We start from the raw sequence: 18,756 nt of genomic DNA, 5'->3' as shown, positions 1-18,756 counted from the left end.
CTCCTACCACAGGGCCCCTCCTGACAGCCTAATCTCTGATGTGCCATTCCATTTACTTAAACAGATGATACAATTTATCAATATAATGGACACTGATGAAGATGGATTAATTTGGATTACAGAACCAGCGCTCCACAGTGGCTCTATTCAGGACACAGAATGAGGATCTGTGTGATGATGGCATTGTTGGGAGCAGGGCAGCAATCTGCACAGGAGGGGATGCAGGAGAGCCCTTGTCCCAGCTAGATGATAAAGAAGCTTCATGTGCCAATATCTCAGAGTGTGTTTATGTGATCTACCACTAACTTCCTTTTAGAAATGACTTCAGAGATCCCCACAAATAGAGAGAGAGAGGGAGAGGGAGAGAGAGAGAAAGAGAGAGAGAGAAAGAGGGAAAGGGAGAGAGAGAGAGAGAGGAGAGTAGAGAAGAAAAAGCGAAACTTAAAAAAAAAAAAAAAAAAAAAAGAAATCCAAATCACCATTGGGTGAGATGTACGTGATCTCTGATCACACCTCTTCTTTGTACCTGTTCCTGAGCCCACCATGTCCCTGCTGGGGGACTCGCACATGGCGTCGGCCAGGCGCTCGCGCAGCCCCTCCTCGCCGTGCTCCACCGAGGACATGTGCCGCAGACCGAAGCTCTCGGGCCAGCTCCCACACACCTCCAGCAGCGTCACGCTCCGGTCGAAGGCACCTGTGACACACAGGGGACACGTGTGGGACACTGGGACAGCTCGCTTGGAAAATCTCAAAAGGTTTATTAAACCTTGACAGAAATACAACGAAAGGACGACAGAAGGGAAAATTCGCAGCGCTGGGAGCTGCCCCTCGTGGGTACCACGTGGATGGTTCATCTTCAAGATGGATCTTTTATATCCCTGGGGTTGCACCAGCCAGCCCTGGCCCCTCCCAAGGTCTGTCAGCCAGCTCTTCTTTGCCATTTATCAGTGCAGACTGCTCTGTAACTGGACTGGAGGGCAGGGGTTGCCATGCCCACCCCCTGAGCACCCCCAAGCTTTTCCATTCCCCACTGCCCCAGGTAAGGGACACCTGTGCAGCTTCTTCTTACCTGGCCTAGACAGCCCAGGCTGTCTGATGGCAACAATACAGGGGGAAAGGGAACCATGGGGAGATCAGAGGACATCTAAACTACAACAACATAACTGTACATCACTAAAGCTTTTCTTAATATTCACACAACAGTTATATTTTAATTGTGAGAGCCAATCATCTCATTATCCATCTGTAACAGACACCCTGGCACCAACCTCCTCCCGTGTGTGCTGCGTTTTGGGTGCCTGAAAAGCTGATTTTAGCACATGGGTTACAGGTTGGTGTTACAGCACAGCACAGTAGAACCCTAAGTATGAACCAACTTCGACCAAGCAGCTGTAATCAAAAAGGTGAAATTAAAATACAGACAGGTGAGAGTCAGGAAAGCAGCACAATAACACAAATGTGAATGGCATGCGTGTATTTTTATGTCAGACAACTAGGAATTATTTTTGAAGTTGATTAATCTTCCACTGGGATGCTGCTGAGATGCTTCTTCCCCCTCCTCATCTTGGACAATGCAAGAGTCATTTTGTCTTTGCTAATGGGCAGAAATTTTACCTGAATTCCCTTTTTTGCTCTGAAACAGAGAAGAGGCAGAGCTGCCTTGTGTCTGACGAAGGAACAAATGGATCCCTTCCCTCAGTCTGGGATATCTGTGGGTTTTCTCTGGAAAGTTTTAGCTCAAACGTGCTCTAGCAGAGGTTTTTTCCCCAGCAGCCCCTACTGAAGACTGGCTCTTGTGAGGGAGTGCACGTACCTACAAAAGATCCTTCAAATAATTCCTTGACTCGCAGTTATTACCTCATTCACAGCAGGGTATGATGTTCTGCCGAATGCAAAGATTAGATTCTGAACCCAGGATCACTTCAAAGTACAAATTAAAATTATTCTCCTTTATTATACAGCAAGTCTTCTGCGAAGGCTTACTTAAATCATTCCCACTTGGAACAAGATTACAGTTATGCTTTGTTCCTTCAAGCACATACCATTTACTCCACTATTAGGTAACTGAATATGCAGCGTTTGTTGCGCCTGGTTTCTGCCAGCTTACCGAGGGGAAAAAATGCAAATGCCAATGTTTCTCGGAGTTAAAAGTACATGAAACACGTCCTTGTTATCAGCCCTTTGCTTTTCCCCTTTGATCAGCCGTCAGAAACTATCTACACTTGTAGTCTGTGACTGTAGAGGCTCACAGCACACCCCCTGCCACTGACAGGTGGTAATAGAAAGGGTGAGAGACCGAGCCCCGCGGCAGGCGGCCCTTCCTCTGATAGCGCCCCGAGCACGGGCTGATAACCACGGTAAACACTCGGCCAGCCAGAGAACCCATCCATCAGCAAAGAGGGGCTGATAACTCTGAGCTCTAATGGCACGGGCTGCAGAGCCTGGGCTGGCATGCAGGGATTTATATGGGCTGCACTGGTGACTCCTGGCTCCTGAATTTCATCGGCGTTGATTTATCTCCTGGCCTGGCTGCGGAGTGGATTCCTGGCACTGGAAAATCATCAGCACTGAGAGGGAGCTCTAGAAAATGGGAGAGTGGATTCCTGGCACTGGAAAAGCATCAACACTGAAATGGATCTCTGTGAAATGAGGGAGTGGATTCCTGGCACTGGAAAAGCATCAACGCTGAGAGGGAGCTCTAGAAAATGAGGGAGTGGATTCCTGGCACTGGAAAAGCATCAGCACTGAGAGGGAGCTCTAGAAAATGAGGGAGTGGATTCCTGGCACTGGAAAAGCATCAGCACTGAAATGGAACTCTGTGAAATGGGGGAGTGGATTCCTGGCACTGGAAAAGCATCAACGCTGAGAGGGAGCTCTAGAAAATGGGAGAGTGGATTCCTGGCACTGGAAAAGCATCAGCACTGAGAGGGAGCTCTAGAAAATGAGGGAGTGGATTCCTGGCCCTGGAAAAGCATCAACGCTGAGAGGGAGCTCTAGAAAATGGGAGAGTGGATTCCTGGCACTGGAAAAGCATCAGCACTGAGAGGGAGCTCTAGAAAATGGGAGAGAGGATTCCTGGCACTGGAAAAGCATCAGCACTGAGAGGGAGCTCTAGAAAATGGGAGAGTGGATTCCTGGCATGGAAAACCATCAGCACTGAGAGGGAGCTCTAGAAAATGAGGGAGTGGATTCCTGGCACTGGAAAACCAAAGCCATCAGCACTGAGAGGGAGCTCGACACAACGGGACCGTGGCTCTCTGTGATGCACACACTTGAACTCTGGATGAGTCCCAGTTTCAACCCAGATGAGAAATTACCAAATATTTCCACTTTTAATGGCTCTCTGGATTTATAAGGTTGCTCCAGTCTAGTAATTTGTTTTAAAGTGAGGATTCTTGAAGCTTGTTTGAGAAAATGCAGGGAGGAGGCGAGGTAATTTCAAAGATGTTTAAATCTCTGCAGCATTTTCATGATATCACCTCTCCTAAAGGCAGGGGGAAAAGCAGAATTTGGGGCTTTTTTAAAGTTTTTTTCCCCAAGTCATCCTTCTACAGTTTCATGCACCTCTGAGACCCCCTGTCCAAGACCCCACAGATTTCAGTTGTTTTTGACAGAGCTGTTCATGTACCCTGAGAGTGATCAGGACTTTTAAACCCGCTTCCCAAACCTCAGGGAAGCAGCAGGGACATGCTGATCTCCCACAGGTTTGCAGGGCTGTGCCAGAGATGAGAAATCTCCTCTTTCCTGGTGTCAGCCCTTATTCCAAAAGTGAGAAATGGGAGCATTTCTGCTCCTATAAGCAGACATATGAATAATAAGGCAAATGGCTTTTGAAGCTCTGCCAAGATGCCTGCTTGTGTGTACAGGGAGAAACTTCATGGAGTGCTGGGCTCTGGCTCCTGAGATCCTTGAGTGAGAGCAAAGGAGACAAGTGCAGTGTTACCTCTGCAATCAAGGCCAGGAGCTGCCAAAACTTCTTAGCAGCAACGTGTGAGGCTGCAAGTGTTAATGCAAATGCAGGTTCCAGGGATTAACTGCACTGAAAGTTTGCTTGTTAAAGAAGTGTAGGGCTGGGGAAGCTCTAGTTTTATCTTTCCTCCCTTTTCACTCCTTCTCCGTGGTAGCAGTGCACATCTGGCAAGACCATTGATAGCCAGACATCCAGCTGGGATTCAGCAGCCACCACTGCAGCCTGTGGGTGATCACTCTGCCTGCATCAGGCAGAGGAGGTCCTTGCTCCAGCATCTGCTCTGTGCTGCAGTGGAACCCCCAAATCCCCCCAGATTTCAATACAGACATTGATAAAATGGGTTCCAGGTAAAGCTGGACACACAGAGTGTGACTGAGGTTATTCAGAATCTGGGGGTGGAAAAGGGGACCTTGCCTGAGCAGGCAGGTTCCTTCCTCCTGTAAATCCTCTGGCCCTCTCTGATGTAAAACAAAACTGTTTCAAGAAATACAAGATTTATTGTCACCTTCCTGTTCCTCTTGTCAGTGCATCAGCAGACAGCACAGAATAAAATGAATAAATAATTTTTTCATGTCAGAATTAAGTTCTGGGTATTTTTACACCTTGCAGAATGACTCTGGAGAGTGTGCCAAGGCAATGGACTCTGGAGAGTGTGCCAAGGCAATGGACTCTGGAGAGTGTGCCATGGCAATGGACTCTGGAGTGTGCCATGGCAATGCCAGGTTGCTGCCAGGAGCCTTTGGGTGCTTTGCCCTGCCCACATCATTCCCTGCATGCATCACACAGGCTAATGGCATTAAACTTCCACTGATAGCAGCTCAGCCTATCTCTGCTATTTATTGTATGGTAATCTCTCCTTCTGGCTGCCTCTCTCTCCCCTTTTCAATCCCAGTATCTCGCTTGATAAAGTATCAAATTCCCCATCAGTGGCCAGCGAGGAGTTTACAAACAAACCTGGCTGGAGAGTCCTGCTCTCAGAATGGCCAAAGCCAGAAGGGAACCACGGAACCCACGGGGCTGAGAAAGCTCCTGGAGATCCCAGGGGTTACTGAGGGCTGAGGGGAGGCAGGCTGACAGCCTGCTGAACCCTCCTGACAGCCACCAATGGCAGCCCCTGAGGTGGAAACCCAGAGTTCCCTCTGTGCCCCAGCCTGGACACAGCTTTGGGGGGGAGCAGGTTCCACCTCAAAGGGGGAATTCATTTAGGAACAACTCAGGGTGAGCAAAGCAGGCATGATGTGACTCCAGCAATTACTTGTGAAATCTCATTAAATCACTGAAAAGAAATCTTACTGACTTAAAACTGTGTCAATATTTCATCCTATTGCACGGTGCTTTCAAGCCTGCCAAACACTCACTTCTCCTTTTTTTACTGAGGGTGAAACTGGGTGGGAATGAAGATCATCAGCCTCCTGTGTATGATATCCAGGCACCATCCCAGAACCCCAAACCCACCCAAACAGAACAAGCAGGACCCTTGTCTTGACCACAGAGGTCAACAGTGCTTTGTTCTGCAATTCCAGCCCAAATGCTCTCAGCTAATTCTGCTTCATATACAGTATTTCCCTAATAAAACTTTAATTTTCTGCCTGAAATCAATCTCCCACTTCTTTCTTTCCACAGACATTTGCCTCTCAAGGAGCACCACCCTTTTCTCTTGCCCCTGCTGATGGAGCAGAATCAGGTTCCCATCTTTCTGCTCCACATTTCTTGCATTTTATTAATGGCAAAGGCTTCTGTCATTACTCACACCAAATTACCTTGCTTAGACACACAGGATTTGTCTCTCGCATTGCAATTGTTTCAAGGCTTTTAATATAAAAGCAAAATAAATTTTACTGAAGAAAGGAAAAGAAAACCCACCCTAAACCTTGGAAATGTCCTTTCATTTCACAGCCCCACCAACCAAAAGCAAGAAAACCAGAGAAACTTCTTCTCTCTAGTAGTAAAAAGTATTTTTACAAAATGTTTTAATGCTTCTAGTGTGTTATTTTTCTAAGTCAAAATAGCTAAGCTAAATCTTTCACCATAGCTCTTTAATTCAAAAGCCAGGGGAAATTTTTTTCATTAAACCTCTGGACGGCTTTGTTTAAAATATGAAATCAAGTAGCTCCATTTCCTGTCTTCTAAGGAACAGTAAATCAAAAAGAGAACGTTCTCCAAAAATCTGGTAATGGTTCTATTAAAGAGCTTGACAGTTTGGAGCCTCACCTTGCATATTGCAACATAGGTGTGAGCAAAACCACCAGAGCGACCAGGAGGGGAAAGGACTGCCAGTTTTAATTGATAAAAGATGCATCCTGATCATGCATTGACCCTGCCTGATGACCCTGAGGAGCAACCAAGAGGGACAGAAGGGTTGTCCATCCCCTCTCCTGCTTGCCCTGGCCTTTTCAGAGGGAGCAGAGGACTCTGGAGGGGCTCTTGGTGACCACAGCGACGGGAGCGGGAACCCCCGGGCGTGCCAGGAGCCAGCCCATGGAAACTCCTGGCCCAAAGCAGCGAGTCCAACTGCACACAGCTCCTTTGAACACGGAAGGTTGAACTTTCCTACGGCTCTGCCAACTCCCCTCTGTGCCATAACTTTGTGATTCCAGCGGGAATGCCACAGACCGGCCGCTCTGAGCACTTGAAGGGGAATCCGGGCAAATTCTTGATTTGAGTGTGGAGAAGCAACATCCCCCTGACCTGCCCTGGATCTGGTGGTGATGGCATCTCTGTGCTGATGGCATGTGCTGCTGCTCCTCCTGTGCATGGCTCACACGCTGCCACCCCTCTCTCCCACAGCACACCAAGGGACAGAACACCGAGGTGTGAGTGTTAATTATTGCCTTTGGAAAGCATGGCAGGAGCCACAGCCTTTGGAGTCACTCTGCTCCCTGTCATCCTCCCTCCCACAGGGTTTCTTTTTTTCCAGAACTGCTCACAGTTCTGCTATAAACAGGACATTACTCACCAGCTCTGTATCCTGTGAGTGCATTTAATTAATGGAGCCTTCAGCTGGGGTACCCGCTCCCACAGGCAGCCAACACTTCCAAGTGCCTCTGAACTCTTGGCTAAGCCAGGCTGAGAAGCTGCTCGTCCCTCCTCAGCACCACAGACTTGTAAACAAAACTGCTGTTTATCCCTGTGTCAGGATTTCTGGATGAGTTTGGAGCAGACCTGCAGCTGCTGGGAGGAGCCCAGCAGCCTCGGGAGCCCCGTGCCCAGCAGCTCCAGGGATGGATGCTCAGGGAGGAGGCTGCCCAACCACTGCCCACAGGGCCACAAACTCAGCACAGTGGCCCAGGCAGTGCTGGCTATGTCCAGGATTGTGGTGCAGGTCCTTAGGGACCACCCCACCCCACCCTCCTCCTCCTCCCCACATCCCAACAAACTCCCAACACCCCTGTGCTCCTGCACAAGGGGTTAACCAGGGCTCGGGAGGTTTGGGATGCTCAGGAGCACAGCCAGCCATCACAGCCGTCCTTGAAGGCTTTCAAATGTGAGCAAGGCTGCAATTTTCAGAGCTGGAGCAGCGAGATATTTTTATAAATACATAAATCTTTTCAAGGAAAAACAAATATAGAGAAAAGAATGTAAACATTATTGTAAAATGCATAATAAAATGTCTGTTGTTTGTTAATTTTGCTCCTTATTATCCAGCCTATCTGTACCACTGATGTTGAAACATTTGCCTTTTAAAATTTTTTTTTTATACTCCCTTATTCATTTAAAAATAGTTTCCTGCATGTTATATGAATAAGCAAAACCTAAGGTTCTAAATCCAGGGGAACTTTGAAGTATGAAACCCATAGTCTATGGGAACTATGTTTTCATTAATCAAAGTAGATGTTTCTAAAGCCATCAGATTTATCATGACTGGATTTCATATGTGAAACCCAATATACACACAGACATACACTGCTTGTCCTTTTGGATTAGTCCTGACCTTTTACTCTCCTTTCTGAAGGATCTGCCTTTCCTCAGAGCGGGGCTGCCCTGCTTTGCCAGAGCAGCCTTGACAAAGTGTGCTTCCAGCTCTCTGCTCTCTGTGTCTGACTACGAGTCTGGGCTAAGGTCAAAACATAAATGATTAAGTGTATTTATTAAACTCTGCCTTTGCCTTGAATGCTCCCAGTGCCTGTCAGATGCCATCCAACTGCAGATTCCTGCTGCCAGCACACCTGGCCACCAAACCAGGGGCCCTGGTGCCTCCACAGCCCCGCGAGCCCCAAAGCAGAACAGAGCCCCCCAAAACCCCCCCAGCACTGCCAAGGGCTCCTCCAGCCCCTGCTGAGCTCCTGGCTTCCCCAGGGCATGGAGGTTAGTGCAAGGACACAGGATGGGTGAAAAACTGGAGGCAGGATGTGACAGCCACCCAAAGCAGGGCTTCAAACGAGAAAACGCAACGAGACGCGCGCTTGGTGTCACCAGGGAAATTTGTGTGGTGGTACCAGGATCTGGCAGTGCTTTGCAGAATTTTGCAGTGTTTTGCAGTACCAGAAGCACAAGACTTTGTCATCTTGCCTTGCAGAACAGCACAAGGGGCTGGGGCACAGGTGGGTGCTGCCAGAGGCTGCACCCACAGAGAAGGTGCAGCTCATCCACAGCCTGAGGAGTGCAGAGCACAGAACAATCAGCTGAGGACATTTTTCCAGTACTGGATGCTCTTTAGCTGCCTAAAAGCAAAGAGAGATGGAATCTACAGTATAACTGGATGCTATTATGATTTTGAAAACAAAATCACCCTTTGTAATAAAATAATTTCCAAGAAAAAACTTTCCCCCTCCCCCTTGAACAGCAAGATTTGTGCATATTTTAATGCTCTACAGGATCAGAACGCCTGGAAAAAATCAGGAATGCTACAACCAGCCCCAAGCCCCCTTAGAGATTAACATTTCTTTATATTTAATCCTGGCATAAGGCAGAGTGTCCTGAAGAACTCAGGGCTCTGCACAAGCCTGGGTTACCAGGTAGGAATCTGCAAAGCAGAAAAAAACTTCACCTGGTGTTCTTTCAACCTCCAGGTCTGGAAATTTCATTAAAAAAGGATTCACTAAAGATCTTCAGCACTTTTTAGTTTTTGCAAGGTTGGAAATGTTTTCTTGTGGTATTCACATACTTATAATTCTCAGTCCTGGTTAAAATTAGAAAATCCAGTAACTTTTTTTTCCCTCCTAGTAAATTTTCCCACTCTCCGCAGATCTACGACTTAGCTAAACTTACAATAAGATGATTATTGAGATTTTCAACAATGCCTAGGAAATTTAAACACAGAGTGAATTCCATTAAATCTCAGTGGAGGCTTTTTTAGACGAGTCTTTATTTTGTTTGACTTCTCCTCTGAATCAAAGCAGTGATTTTAGGATGCTGAAGCCTTTTGTGCTGCCTTCGGTGGGGAAAACGCTGGGTGAGATGCAGGAAGGATCCATCTGGTATTTCTGTGACACCACACCATGATCCTTAGTCCTTTACATGCCAAGTCATTTCTGAACTCTTGGGAAGAGGTTTGCAGTCATACCCTGTCTGAACAAGGCAGGAATATGCCAATTCCACTGCAGGGGCTGCAATAATGTATTGCTTCCCTTAAGAAAACAGATTTATCTTGCTTATTATCAATCTCGTGGCATGTGCAAATGCACAGCCATCTACACATGTACAAAGGACACAAAATGGATTAGAAAGGGCTCAGATTTACCCACAAGTAAAGAAAGATCTGACAACTCATCGGGGTTTTTGGGATAACTGAGATCTTATGTTACACTCTGAGACACAAGTGTGGATTTGTCATCTTGCTCGAGCCTTAGTGGTGACTGTGTGAGCCAAGGAATTTAATTCTGATTGTTTCATTTGAATTAAAAAAGAAAAAATCTTAGTGTTGAGAAAACATTGGAACTGTGCTATGTACTAATATATCACTCAAATTGTAACAGGAGACTCCTTCTTGTGTAATAGCACCAGAGAGTGGGGAAAGGCCAAGTTCATCGTGGGGAGAGTTTATCTGCAGCTGAATGTTGGGGATACCTGTTGGAAACCTGCTGCAAAGGAGGGGTGAAGGCTTCCCCATCCCAATCCCAGCTGGATGGAGCTGCACAGCAGGGATGGGGGTGGCTCTGTGCCCAAAGCCTGCCCCAGGATCCTCAGCATCCTCCCCACAGCACGCCCAGGCTGCCAGGGACAGAGCTCTGCTGGCCTTTGGGGCATTTCTTCTTTGTAAGGAATTTGCAGCCTGAGGGATGTTACAAACAAGGAGAGAAAATGGGCAGTTTCTTGTCAGCCAGGACAGGAGAGAGCTCAGAGCAGAGCATCTGTGGGGAAGCAGCTGAGGCTCCAGGAAGAAGAAATTTGGTTTCTATCACTAACAACCCCTTAGGAGAGAAACTGGAATATTTTTTGCATTATAAGAGCAAATATTTCTCTGGTCTCATATCACCTTTCCCAGATGAAACATTTCACAACCCAGCTGACTTATAAACAGAAACCAAAATATTTTCCTAAGGTGGATCAGTGATCCCACTCAGGGCTTCCAAGCTGTAATTTATTTGTCTTACCTCACTGTGAGATAATGTGCACGCTGCTTCCAAGCTACTGTCTAATCACTGCCTGCACATGGATAAAGAAATCTCACTTGCAAACACCAGGCACTCTCTGGGGGTTTGGGAATTGGCCACAGGGTGACTCTTCCTGCTGCTTGGTGCCCAGCTCCTGCAGCACAAGGTACAGAATTCCAGAATGGTTTGGGTTGGAAGGGACCTTCAAGACCATCCTGTTCCATCCTGTCATTGTCAGGGACACCTTCCACTATCCCAGATTGCTCCAAGCCCTGGCCTTGGACACTTCCAGGGATCCAGGGGCAGCCACAGCTGCTCTGGGCACCCTGTGCCAGGGCCTGCCCACCCTCACAGGGAAGAGTTTCTTCCTAATGATGCCACTTCTGGAGCAAATCTGAATTACCTCCAATTTATTAGGGTTATATCCAACAGGATGAGCAGAGCCTGCTGGAACCACAGCTTTCCCTCAAGTATTTTAACATATTTCAAGCCTTGCACAAGATGGATTCAGGAGTGATGGAAATGTTTGTGTTTGGGGCAGCTGAGCAGCTGCCACCAGGACACAGCACCAGGAACTTCAGGAATTGGTTTGGAAACTCAGCAACTTCTCAACTGAGTGACCAAGACCAGGGGATGGAGAAGAGGTTACAAAATACACCTAAAGCACTGAGGCAAGCTGAGTTTTCAGGGCTGATGGAGAGAATTTTGTTGTTTACACCAGGGAAGAGCTGGAACATTGAGGTTTAGGTAACTCCTGAAGGTGACCACAGTGAAATCTGCCTGAGGACAACCCAGTGCAATGCCACATCTTCATACAAGGTGTGAAAACACAGATGGCACCTCCAGAGCCACTCCTGCCCTGGCCAGGCAGCACATCCCAGGTACTGCTCCATCAGCTCTGAGCATTTTGGAAATTGTTCACTCCAAGTCTTTAGATTCCCCCAAGAACACCAGAAAAATGTGTTTCTTTAAGGACTACAGAGAAACATAAAATTTCATGTTTAGAAAGTAATAAAACCTCAACAAAACCTTAAACTTGTTTCCTTGTAATCCTTCCAAGGCAGGGAAGATAAATTTTTTTGGCCCGATTCTGAATTCATTAAAAGCCTGTGCCAAGTTGCACGAGCAAATTATCTGAGCTCCAGCAAGGACTGGACCTACAAAGCACTGAAACCTCTGGTCATGAGCCAGCTTAAGCATATACTTACTTTTAAGCATGCAAACAGCCCCAGTGACTTCAATGGGAGGATATATGCTGAAAGTTAAGTGTGTGCTTAAGTGTGCTGCTGGAGAGTGGCCAGAGAGCTCACAGCACCAAGGTCTGATCTCCTCCCAGAGCCCAGGCAAGGCAGGGATTTCACTGCAGCCAGGCAGGACACAGCTGGGCAGGAGCCAGCAGCCCCTGAAGTTCTCCTCTGCATCCATGGAGGAGGTTTTGCCCTTGTCACTTGTGTTATCCATCAGGCATCTGGTGGCTGGATAAGGCAGAGCGACGTGGCAAGGTGAGATGATGGAGTGAAAAAATGATCCCAGCTGGCACATCCCAGCCTGAGGCTTTTGGTCATTGAACTCATCTCCCTCTCCTCCTCAGCACACACTCAGCTCACAGGGACTCAGCCTTCCCCAGCTCCACGCTGGCTGCAGCAGCTCCAAGTGCAGAGAGGAGTCAGGCAGCCATGGCTCACAGCAAAGCTCTCAGGAGCCAGCAAGAACTCCTGAAAAAAAGTCACACAAGGTCTTTGACTGCCTTGAGTGACAACAGCATTTTTGCACTTGACAGTGGCACTGACCTCCTGCTAGAGAAATCACTAAAGGTGACTAGAAGGGTGTGCCTGTAGGGCATCACCCTAATGGGGACGGATTAAAAGGGAAATTTTCCTTATTCTTTCTTACTTTTCTTCCCATAAAACCAGAAAAAAAAAAGACAGAAGTGGCTGCATCAACCCAAAATAAATCACAGTTAAGAGGGAAGTCTGATAATTCACACTGTTGAATCAGAGTGTGCCCTAAGTTGGAAAGACAAAAACTGGATTTTTATAGTCAATTTTTCTTCTTCCTTCACTAAACCCCATTTTGGAGCACTGATGGCAAGGATGCCTTTGCTCTGATCTATGATGCAATAAAACCTCTGGTGTCAATTCGGATGGACCAGGAGTCACCTGGTGCAGACAGAGGGAAGAAGGAGACATTTCAGTGGATGCCAGCCCAATTCCCTGCCTGACCCAACAGATTTCCCTGGCTTTAGGAAGAACCATTCAAGTTTTCATGGCACTGTGGCCCTGTCCTAGCACGGTCCAAGTGGGTGTTTCTCACTTCCCACTTCCCCAGGAGTGCCTGATTCAGCTTCACAGCACCTTCAAAACTTTCAGAGCAACTGATTTAAGGATGGGAACAGTGGGATCATCCACACCTGGAGCTGGAGCTGCCCCAAAACACTGGGGAGAGGAGCCCCAGGTCTCTTCTCATGGACCAAAGCATCAAAAACCAGCACTGGGACTGGGACTGTGACTTTCTGGGTTGCACCACCTAAATCCTGCTGCAAAATCAGCTTCAACCCACGAGGACAGTTTGATGATTATGAAGATGCTGCTTGCAAAGGCAAGATGGGTTCTGAGAGCTGCAGCCTACCATTCTTGTGGACAAGAAATATTCCACTTAAATCATGGCTTGTACATATTTGAAAGGATAAACCTGCTACTAATAACCACCAATCAAAAGGGAAGATTCCAATTTTTATGCCAGAAAGCTAACAAAAATCTTCAGTGTGTTATAAACAAGTATCCATCATTATAAACTAAGTTCAGCATGTAAAAATCCAAAGCTGGAGTTTATTGTCTTTAATGGCTGAGAAATGACAAGAGTGTTTGGTTGAAAAGGAATTTAGCAAGAAGTAGTTCTGTACAAGAACCAAAATCTGTCTTTAAACAAGAAAATCACTGCTGACAGTTTTACAGGAGAATTAAACTGTGCTGAACTCTCAGAAGTGGGGCTAATCACAAGTTTCTGGGGAATTTAATGTGGAAAAAAAAAGCTGATTATTAGGGAGACTGATATCATTCAGGTAGGAGCTGATCCCATACCTATTCCAGCCTAAAATGATGAGTGAAACCACGGATGTTTTGCTGAGGGAATTCTGCAGGCTGCAGAACCTCCTCCTCTGGGGAGGATCTGAGAGCCCATTGGATCCAGTGCTGCTCCAGCTCCAACCATCCTCCCAGCAGGAAAAACTGACTTCAAACCAGAGAGGAGCAAATCCAAGGAGAGAAGGAAGCTAATGAAGATATGAGAGGGATGCAGCACTCGTGATGATGTGGCTGTGTAAATTCTAGGGGAAGTATTTCCTCCAGTGGGCAAGCTCAGAGGTGGAAGTTGTCCAAGGGGAATCTCTCAAAAGCCCTGGACAGCAGCAAAAAACACGACAAGAAACTTGCCAAACGTTTTAGTGCTGTGCTGAAAGATCAAGGTGAAAGGAGCCTCTGCGCTGGCAGCCTCGGAACAAAGACAGAATTTCCTGGAACAGAGAGTGGAGCTGTGCAAACCCATCATCCCAGCTGTGAGCTGAAGAAATAACAATAATAACTTTATAGAGAGAGAAGGAAAAGGGAAGGGGGAGAAATGAAGTAAAATCTTTTGCCAGATCTAGGTAACACCGGCGTCCCAATCTGCAGATTAATTTAAATCAAGGAATGAGAAAAAACGATGATGAAGGAAAGGAAATGTTTCTAAGCACATTAAGTGACCAGATTGGGAATGCATCCTGGGAGAAGCCACTTTTGCTAAGCACAATTATTACCTTTGATACATGAAAAACTCAACAGAGGCACGAGGAGTTTCCTCCATGGAGAATAGATTCCAAAAGTCTGCGAGGGCACGTTCAAAGCACCGGGGCAGCTCTGGTGTCTATCAAGCCATGTTTATTGATGTTCCTGCTAGCTGAGGCAAGGTTTGGGAACATGGATCATAACACCATTTTTATACCCTATAAAATACACTGTGAAGTGATGAGAAATGGGAATTGCTGAGCTGCACCAGGCAGGTCCTTGAGAAAGGAGCGAGCTCTTTCGTGAGAGTTTTAACAGCACAGAGAGCAATTCTCTTCTTGCTGTGAAAAAAAATTGGGAAGCCTCCAAGGCATATGTTTCACAAATCTCCAAAAAGTGGAAAACAAGATTCCAAGAGGAGAAGTGTGAGAACAGAAGTTCAGGGCGAGCTTCCTGTGTGTCCCACACTGGGGACAGACGGGGCAGGGACCAGCCCAGGACACGTGCAGCCTTCCCAAGCTGTTTGCCTCATTACTGGTGTTAGCACGAGATTTGGGATTGCACTGGAAGCTGGTTATCCTCCCTGTGATCACAGCAGATTTTATTTAATTGCACTCAAAACAGAAGGCAAAAAATGGAGATGTTTAAGCCCACCTGCATTTTCTGCTCAATTGAGCACAGAACTGCCTTCCCATTCCAGGGCAGAATTAGCATCTTACACCTTGTTTCTCCAGGACATTTGACCTTTGCAGCTCCACAAACCAAGACACTGGCTAATTTTCATCTAGTTGGACACTGTCAGGAAGCTACTGAGGAAGTGGGAGACCTTGGAGGTGTTTTGGTGAAATATTTAAACTGGAGAGTTGCCACTGAGCTGGAGGCACCTTGTCCCCAGAGCCCCTGAAGCCCTGCCAGCTCTGCAGATGACAATGACCTTCATGGGCATAATTCCTTCTTTTCCAAAAGTCAGAACCAAATCTGTGCCCAAAGTTCATCAGGTGGGACAAGGCAGAGCATCACCTGAGAATGTCAATACCCATATGATCTTTTTTGGGGAGATGCAATAAGGATTTCCCTATTGGAAATGTTTCCAACACATTCTGAAAGCTGTGCACACCAGAGCAAAATAACTTTCCAGCTTTATGTCTGAGTCTTGTTGATATTTCTCTGCCCAGCCCAGGGAAGTCACCTGTCCATCTTATGGCTCAATTTCTCCATCTATCTAATAGACAGGAGCTACCTGACTTCAGTTTTCCAAAAATAAATATCTGGGAATGCTCTGAGGGCTCAGCAGTAAGTCAGTGCATATTGCTGCTCACAGAAGACCCCCTGTAGTTACCAATATGACTCTGGAACACCTTGAAAATCCAAACCAGATGAGTCGTGGGCCCATCTACATCAAAAAGCTGCCTTTTTCCAGACTGTGCTCTTGTTAGGTCAGAGAGCTGCAAGGCCCTGGCTTCTGAGGGATGAGCATCAAAAGGTTTCAGCAGGTTCAGAGCCCCCATCCTAATTCTCACAGCAGCAGAGACAAACAGCCTTCAGCTGAACTGGAAATCTCTGTGTTCACACAGAATGCAGCTCACCTCTGTGCTGAGAAGGCCAATATAACATTTAAGACTCATTTTCAGGGCTTACCAAGACTTAAGCTGTGCACAGACCTAAGGGCAGCCTTTGGCACAGGAGGGGATTTTATTCCCTATAAACTACCAAGAGCCCACAGTGCAAATTTCTGCAGGACCCTTGACAGGATGACAGCTACAGAAACATAATAATCCAGGAGACTTGTAACCACCAAGTCCACCTACCCTTCTCCTATAAATAACAGGTCCAAGACAAAGGAAGTGGGAATTAGATGCTTGTGGTGAATTGCAGAGAGCCAAAGACCTTAAATGATACCCAGTACTTACATCTACACTTAATTAGGAGTGAAACTGCAGACATGAGACCTCAACATGTGGTATTCACATGTGGGCTCAAAAACACTGTCAGAGGCACTTTTCTTAGGCTTGAAACATCGAGGGCATGATGCAGAGGGGAGGTCTGGAGATGCCTGCTGGACATCCCTGGCTAACACACTGTGCCCAGCAGCTCCTGCTCTGCCCTCACACTCCCTGCAAGCCAGACAGCTCCAGAGAGGTCCTGAGGTGTCTGCTGGATGCACAGACTGAGCAGCTCAACCTAAACAAGACAGAATCTGAAATTCAGATGTTAGTGTCAGAGCTAATGGGAAACAGGAGGCAGCTACAGCACAACTGCAGTGGTCCAAACTCTGCTCTCAGTTGTGACCTGGCCAGCCCAGTAAGAGCTCAGGGAATCTGCATTCTCTTGTGCTTTAATGACTTTATCTTGTAGACTTAAAAATAAACTTGTAACTTTTTTTTGACCCTCTATAAAACCCCAGCTTGATGTTCTCCAGGAATAGACACAGGTTTGCTTGTTCTCCTGATATTACTTCAGAGATGCCTGCAACCAAGTCAGGGGTCTGCTGGTGAAATCCCAGCTCCACCAAAACCAACAGGAGTTTTGCCAAGGCATTCAGAGAAGGCAGGATTTCAAAGAGGAAAAATACATCAAAACACAAACAACAGCTTTTCTGTGGATATTTTCAATAGATTTGAAAGAAGGTCTTCTGAGAGTGCAACTCCGTGGATGTCACCATCACATTGTGGATGAACAATTCATCATTTCTACAACACTGCAGTGAGTTGGACAAGCTCTCTGCCAACAAAACCAGAGACATCTGCAAATCGGATTTAAAACCTTTTTTTTTTTTAAACAAAATGATTAAAAGTTGAAGAAACACTTCCATATGGAAGAATCTTACCCCAACAGGTCACCACAAAGACACTTCAAACACAATAAAACAGGAAGTGCTAAAAAAAGCATAGCAGCTCACAAAAACCCCCACAACCTTTTCCACAGAAAAAATATATGTCACCCTGTGTAGAAAAACCATTTGGCAGCATAATGTGTCTTTAATCTGCTCAATTTGCTTATTATAGTAAAGGGTTAGAGGAATTTTCAAGCAGTGGCCAAAAATACTACGATGATATCCTCCCCTTGCAAAGTAAACTTACTTAAAGTGAATTAACTTCTTCAACTTAAATATTTCAAAGCTGAAAGTGCCCCCACTGAAAGAAAGCAAAGCTCCTGGCCACAAAGAAAGGTTTAACTGCTCAAAGCCAGGACCAGCAGTGTCTGCCCAAGCTGGGCTGTGCCAGGCTTTGCTCCTGGGCAGCCCTGCAGAACTTGAGGTAGGGGAGCAGCAAACACCCAGCTGAGCTTTGCATGTGCCTCTTACTGGACTTTGGGAAGGCAGATGCCCTTTGAGGCAGCAGGAAAATGTAATATCCCAATATTTCTCACCCCTAATCCTGCTGGCTGGGAGCTCTGCGGGCAGCAGAGCCAGACTCAGGATTACCCCGTGTCACAAACAAATTGATTCTGAGCCTATTGATCTGCCAGCTTGCTTATCAGGTTTGAGAGCCTTTAAAAGTCAAGATAATAGTTAGAGGGGATGGGGATCACCCAGGGAAACCATGTTCCTTTAGTGCCTGCCCTGACACACGTGGGGCACAGGGTGATGGCAGCGACCATCCTCCTGATCTCTGCTCTCCTGAGCCCAGGGCTTGCTCATGGTAAAGCTGATAATTCACACAAGTGCTGTGGCAATTCTCCATCTTATCTACAGTTAGGAAACTGTGCATGTGACCAACTTGCAACTGCCTGTGGCACAGCTGGGCACAGCACTGACCCAGGGCAAAGCAGCATCCCCTGTCCTGCACTGCAGAGATGCCTGGAGGAAGCCAACAAAGATAATCAGAGGAAAAATTAAGGAAATCAAGGCAGCCTGCTCTTGATATTTAATATCCATAAGCTAAATACACAAAGGTGCAAAAAGCTTAATAGTATTTGTGGCTGAAATTAAAACTTTAGAAGAAACTTATAGTGAGCAGTAATGTATGCAATGACATCTGGGGCTGTAATCAGCAAACTGCTTTCAAGAGCTGCCAAAGCAAACAGCCAAATAACAAATCCACTTTACAGATCATCAATCTGGTCGGGCACTTGCCAAGGTAAATAGTACAAGGCTGAAGTTTGCTTTGCAAACCAGTGAGCTGGGAGTTTAGCAAGGCCTGCTTCCAGGACAGCCAGGCTGGGGCAGGGTCCTCGAGGGCTGGCGCGGGGAGAAGTTCAACAATCAGAACTCAGCCAGTGATTGGGGGGGTAGAAAGATGAAACAGAACAACATCAGGGATTAAAAAAATGATACAAAGGACTCAGGTTATGCTCATAACTCAGTTCACCATGGTGATTATTAGTGCTGGTGCAACTCAAACCCAAAGCCTCAGCTAAAGCAGAGTTTATTGTAACTCTGCCTTGCAGATTGGGCAACACTTCATGGGAACTCCAAACGTAAGACTCAAAAAAATTAGTAGGAAATGAACCTTCTTTTATTTTCAAATGAGATAAAATCTGGCTCCAACTA

At 46.6% G+C, this 18,756-nt stretch overlaps 1 protein-coding gene across 7 annotated transcripts in view; it reads right to left on the bottom strand.

The window, feature by feature from the left end:
- The window catches only part of BCAS3 (BCAS3 microtubule associated cell migration factor), a 293,578-nt gene that overhangs the window by 20,390 nt on the left and 254,432 nt on the right, over positions 1 to 18,756 (bottom strand). For 4 of the 7 annotated variants that reach the window (XM_030232182.2, XM_030232183.2, XM_030232185.2 and 1 more), the window contains one exon: positions 527 to 694. In XM_030232182.2, coding sequence (XP_030088042.1) covers positions 527 to 694 — 168 coding nt within the window. Of the gene's footprint in view, positions 1 to 479; positions 695 to 18,756 lie in introns of all 7 variants that reach the window. The other 3 variants (XM_050981767.1, XM_050981768.1, XM_050981769.1) reach the window with 2 other exon arrangements.

The sequence above is a fragment of the Serinus canaria genome, chromosome 19 (assembly GCF_022539315.1).
Source record: "Serinus canaria isolate serCan28SL12 chromosome 19, serCan2020, whole genome shotgun sequence".
Classification (NCBI taxonomy): Eukaryota; Metazoa; Chordata; class Aves; order Passeriformes; family Fringillidae; genus Serinus; species Serinus canaria.
Note: the sequence above shows the minus strand (reverse complement) of the source record. Positions and strands in the feature narration are given on the sequence as shown.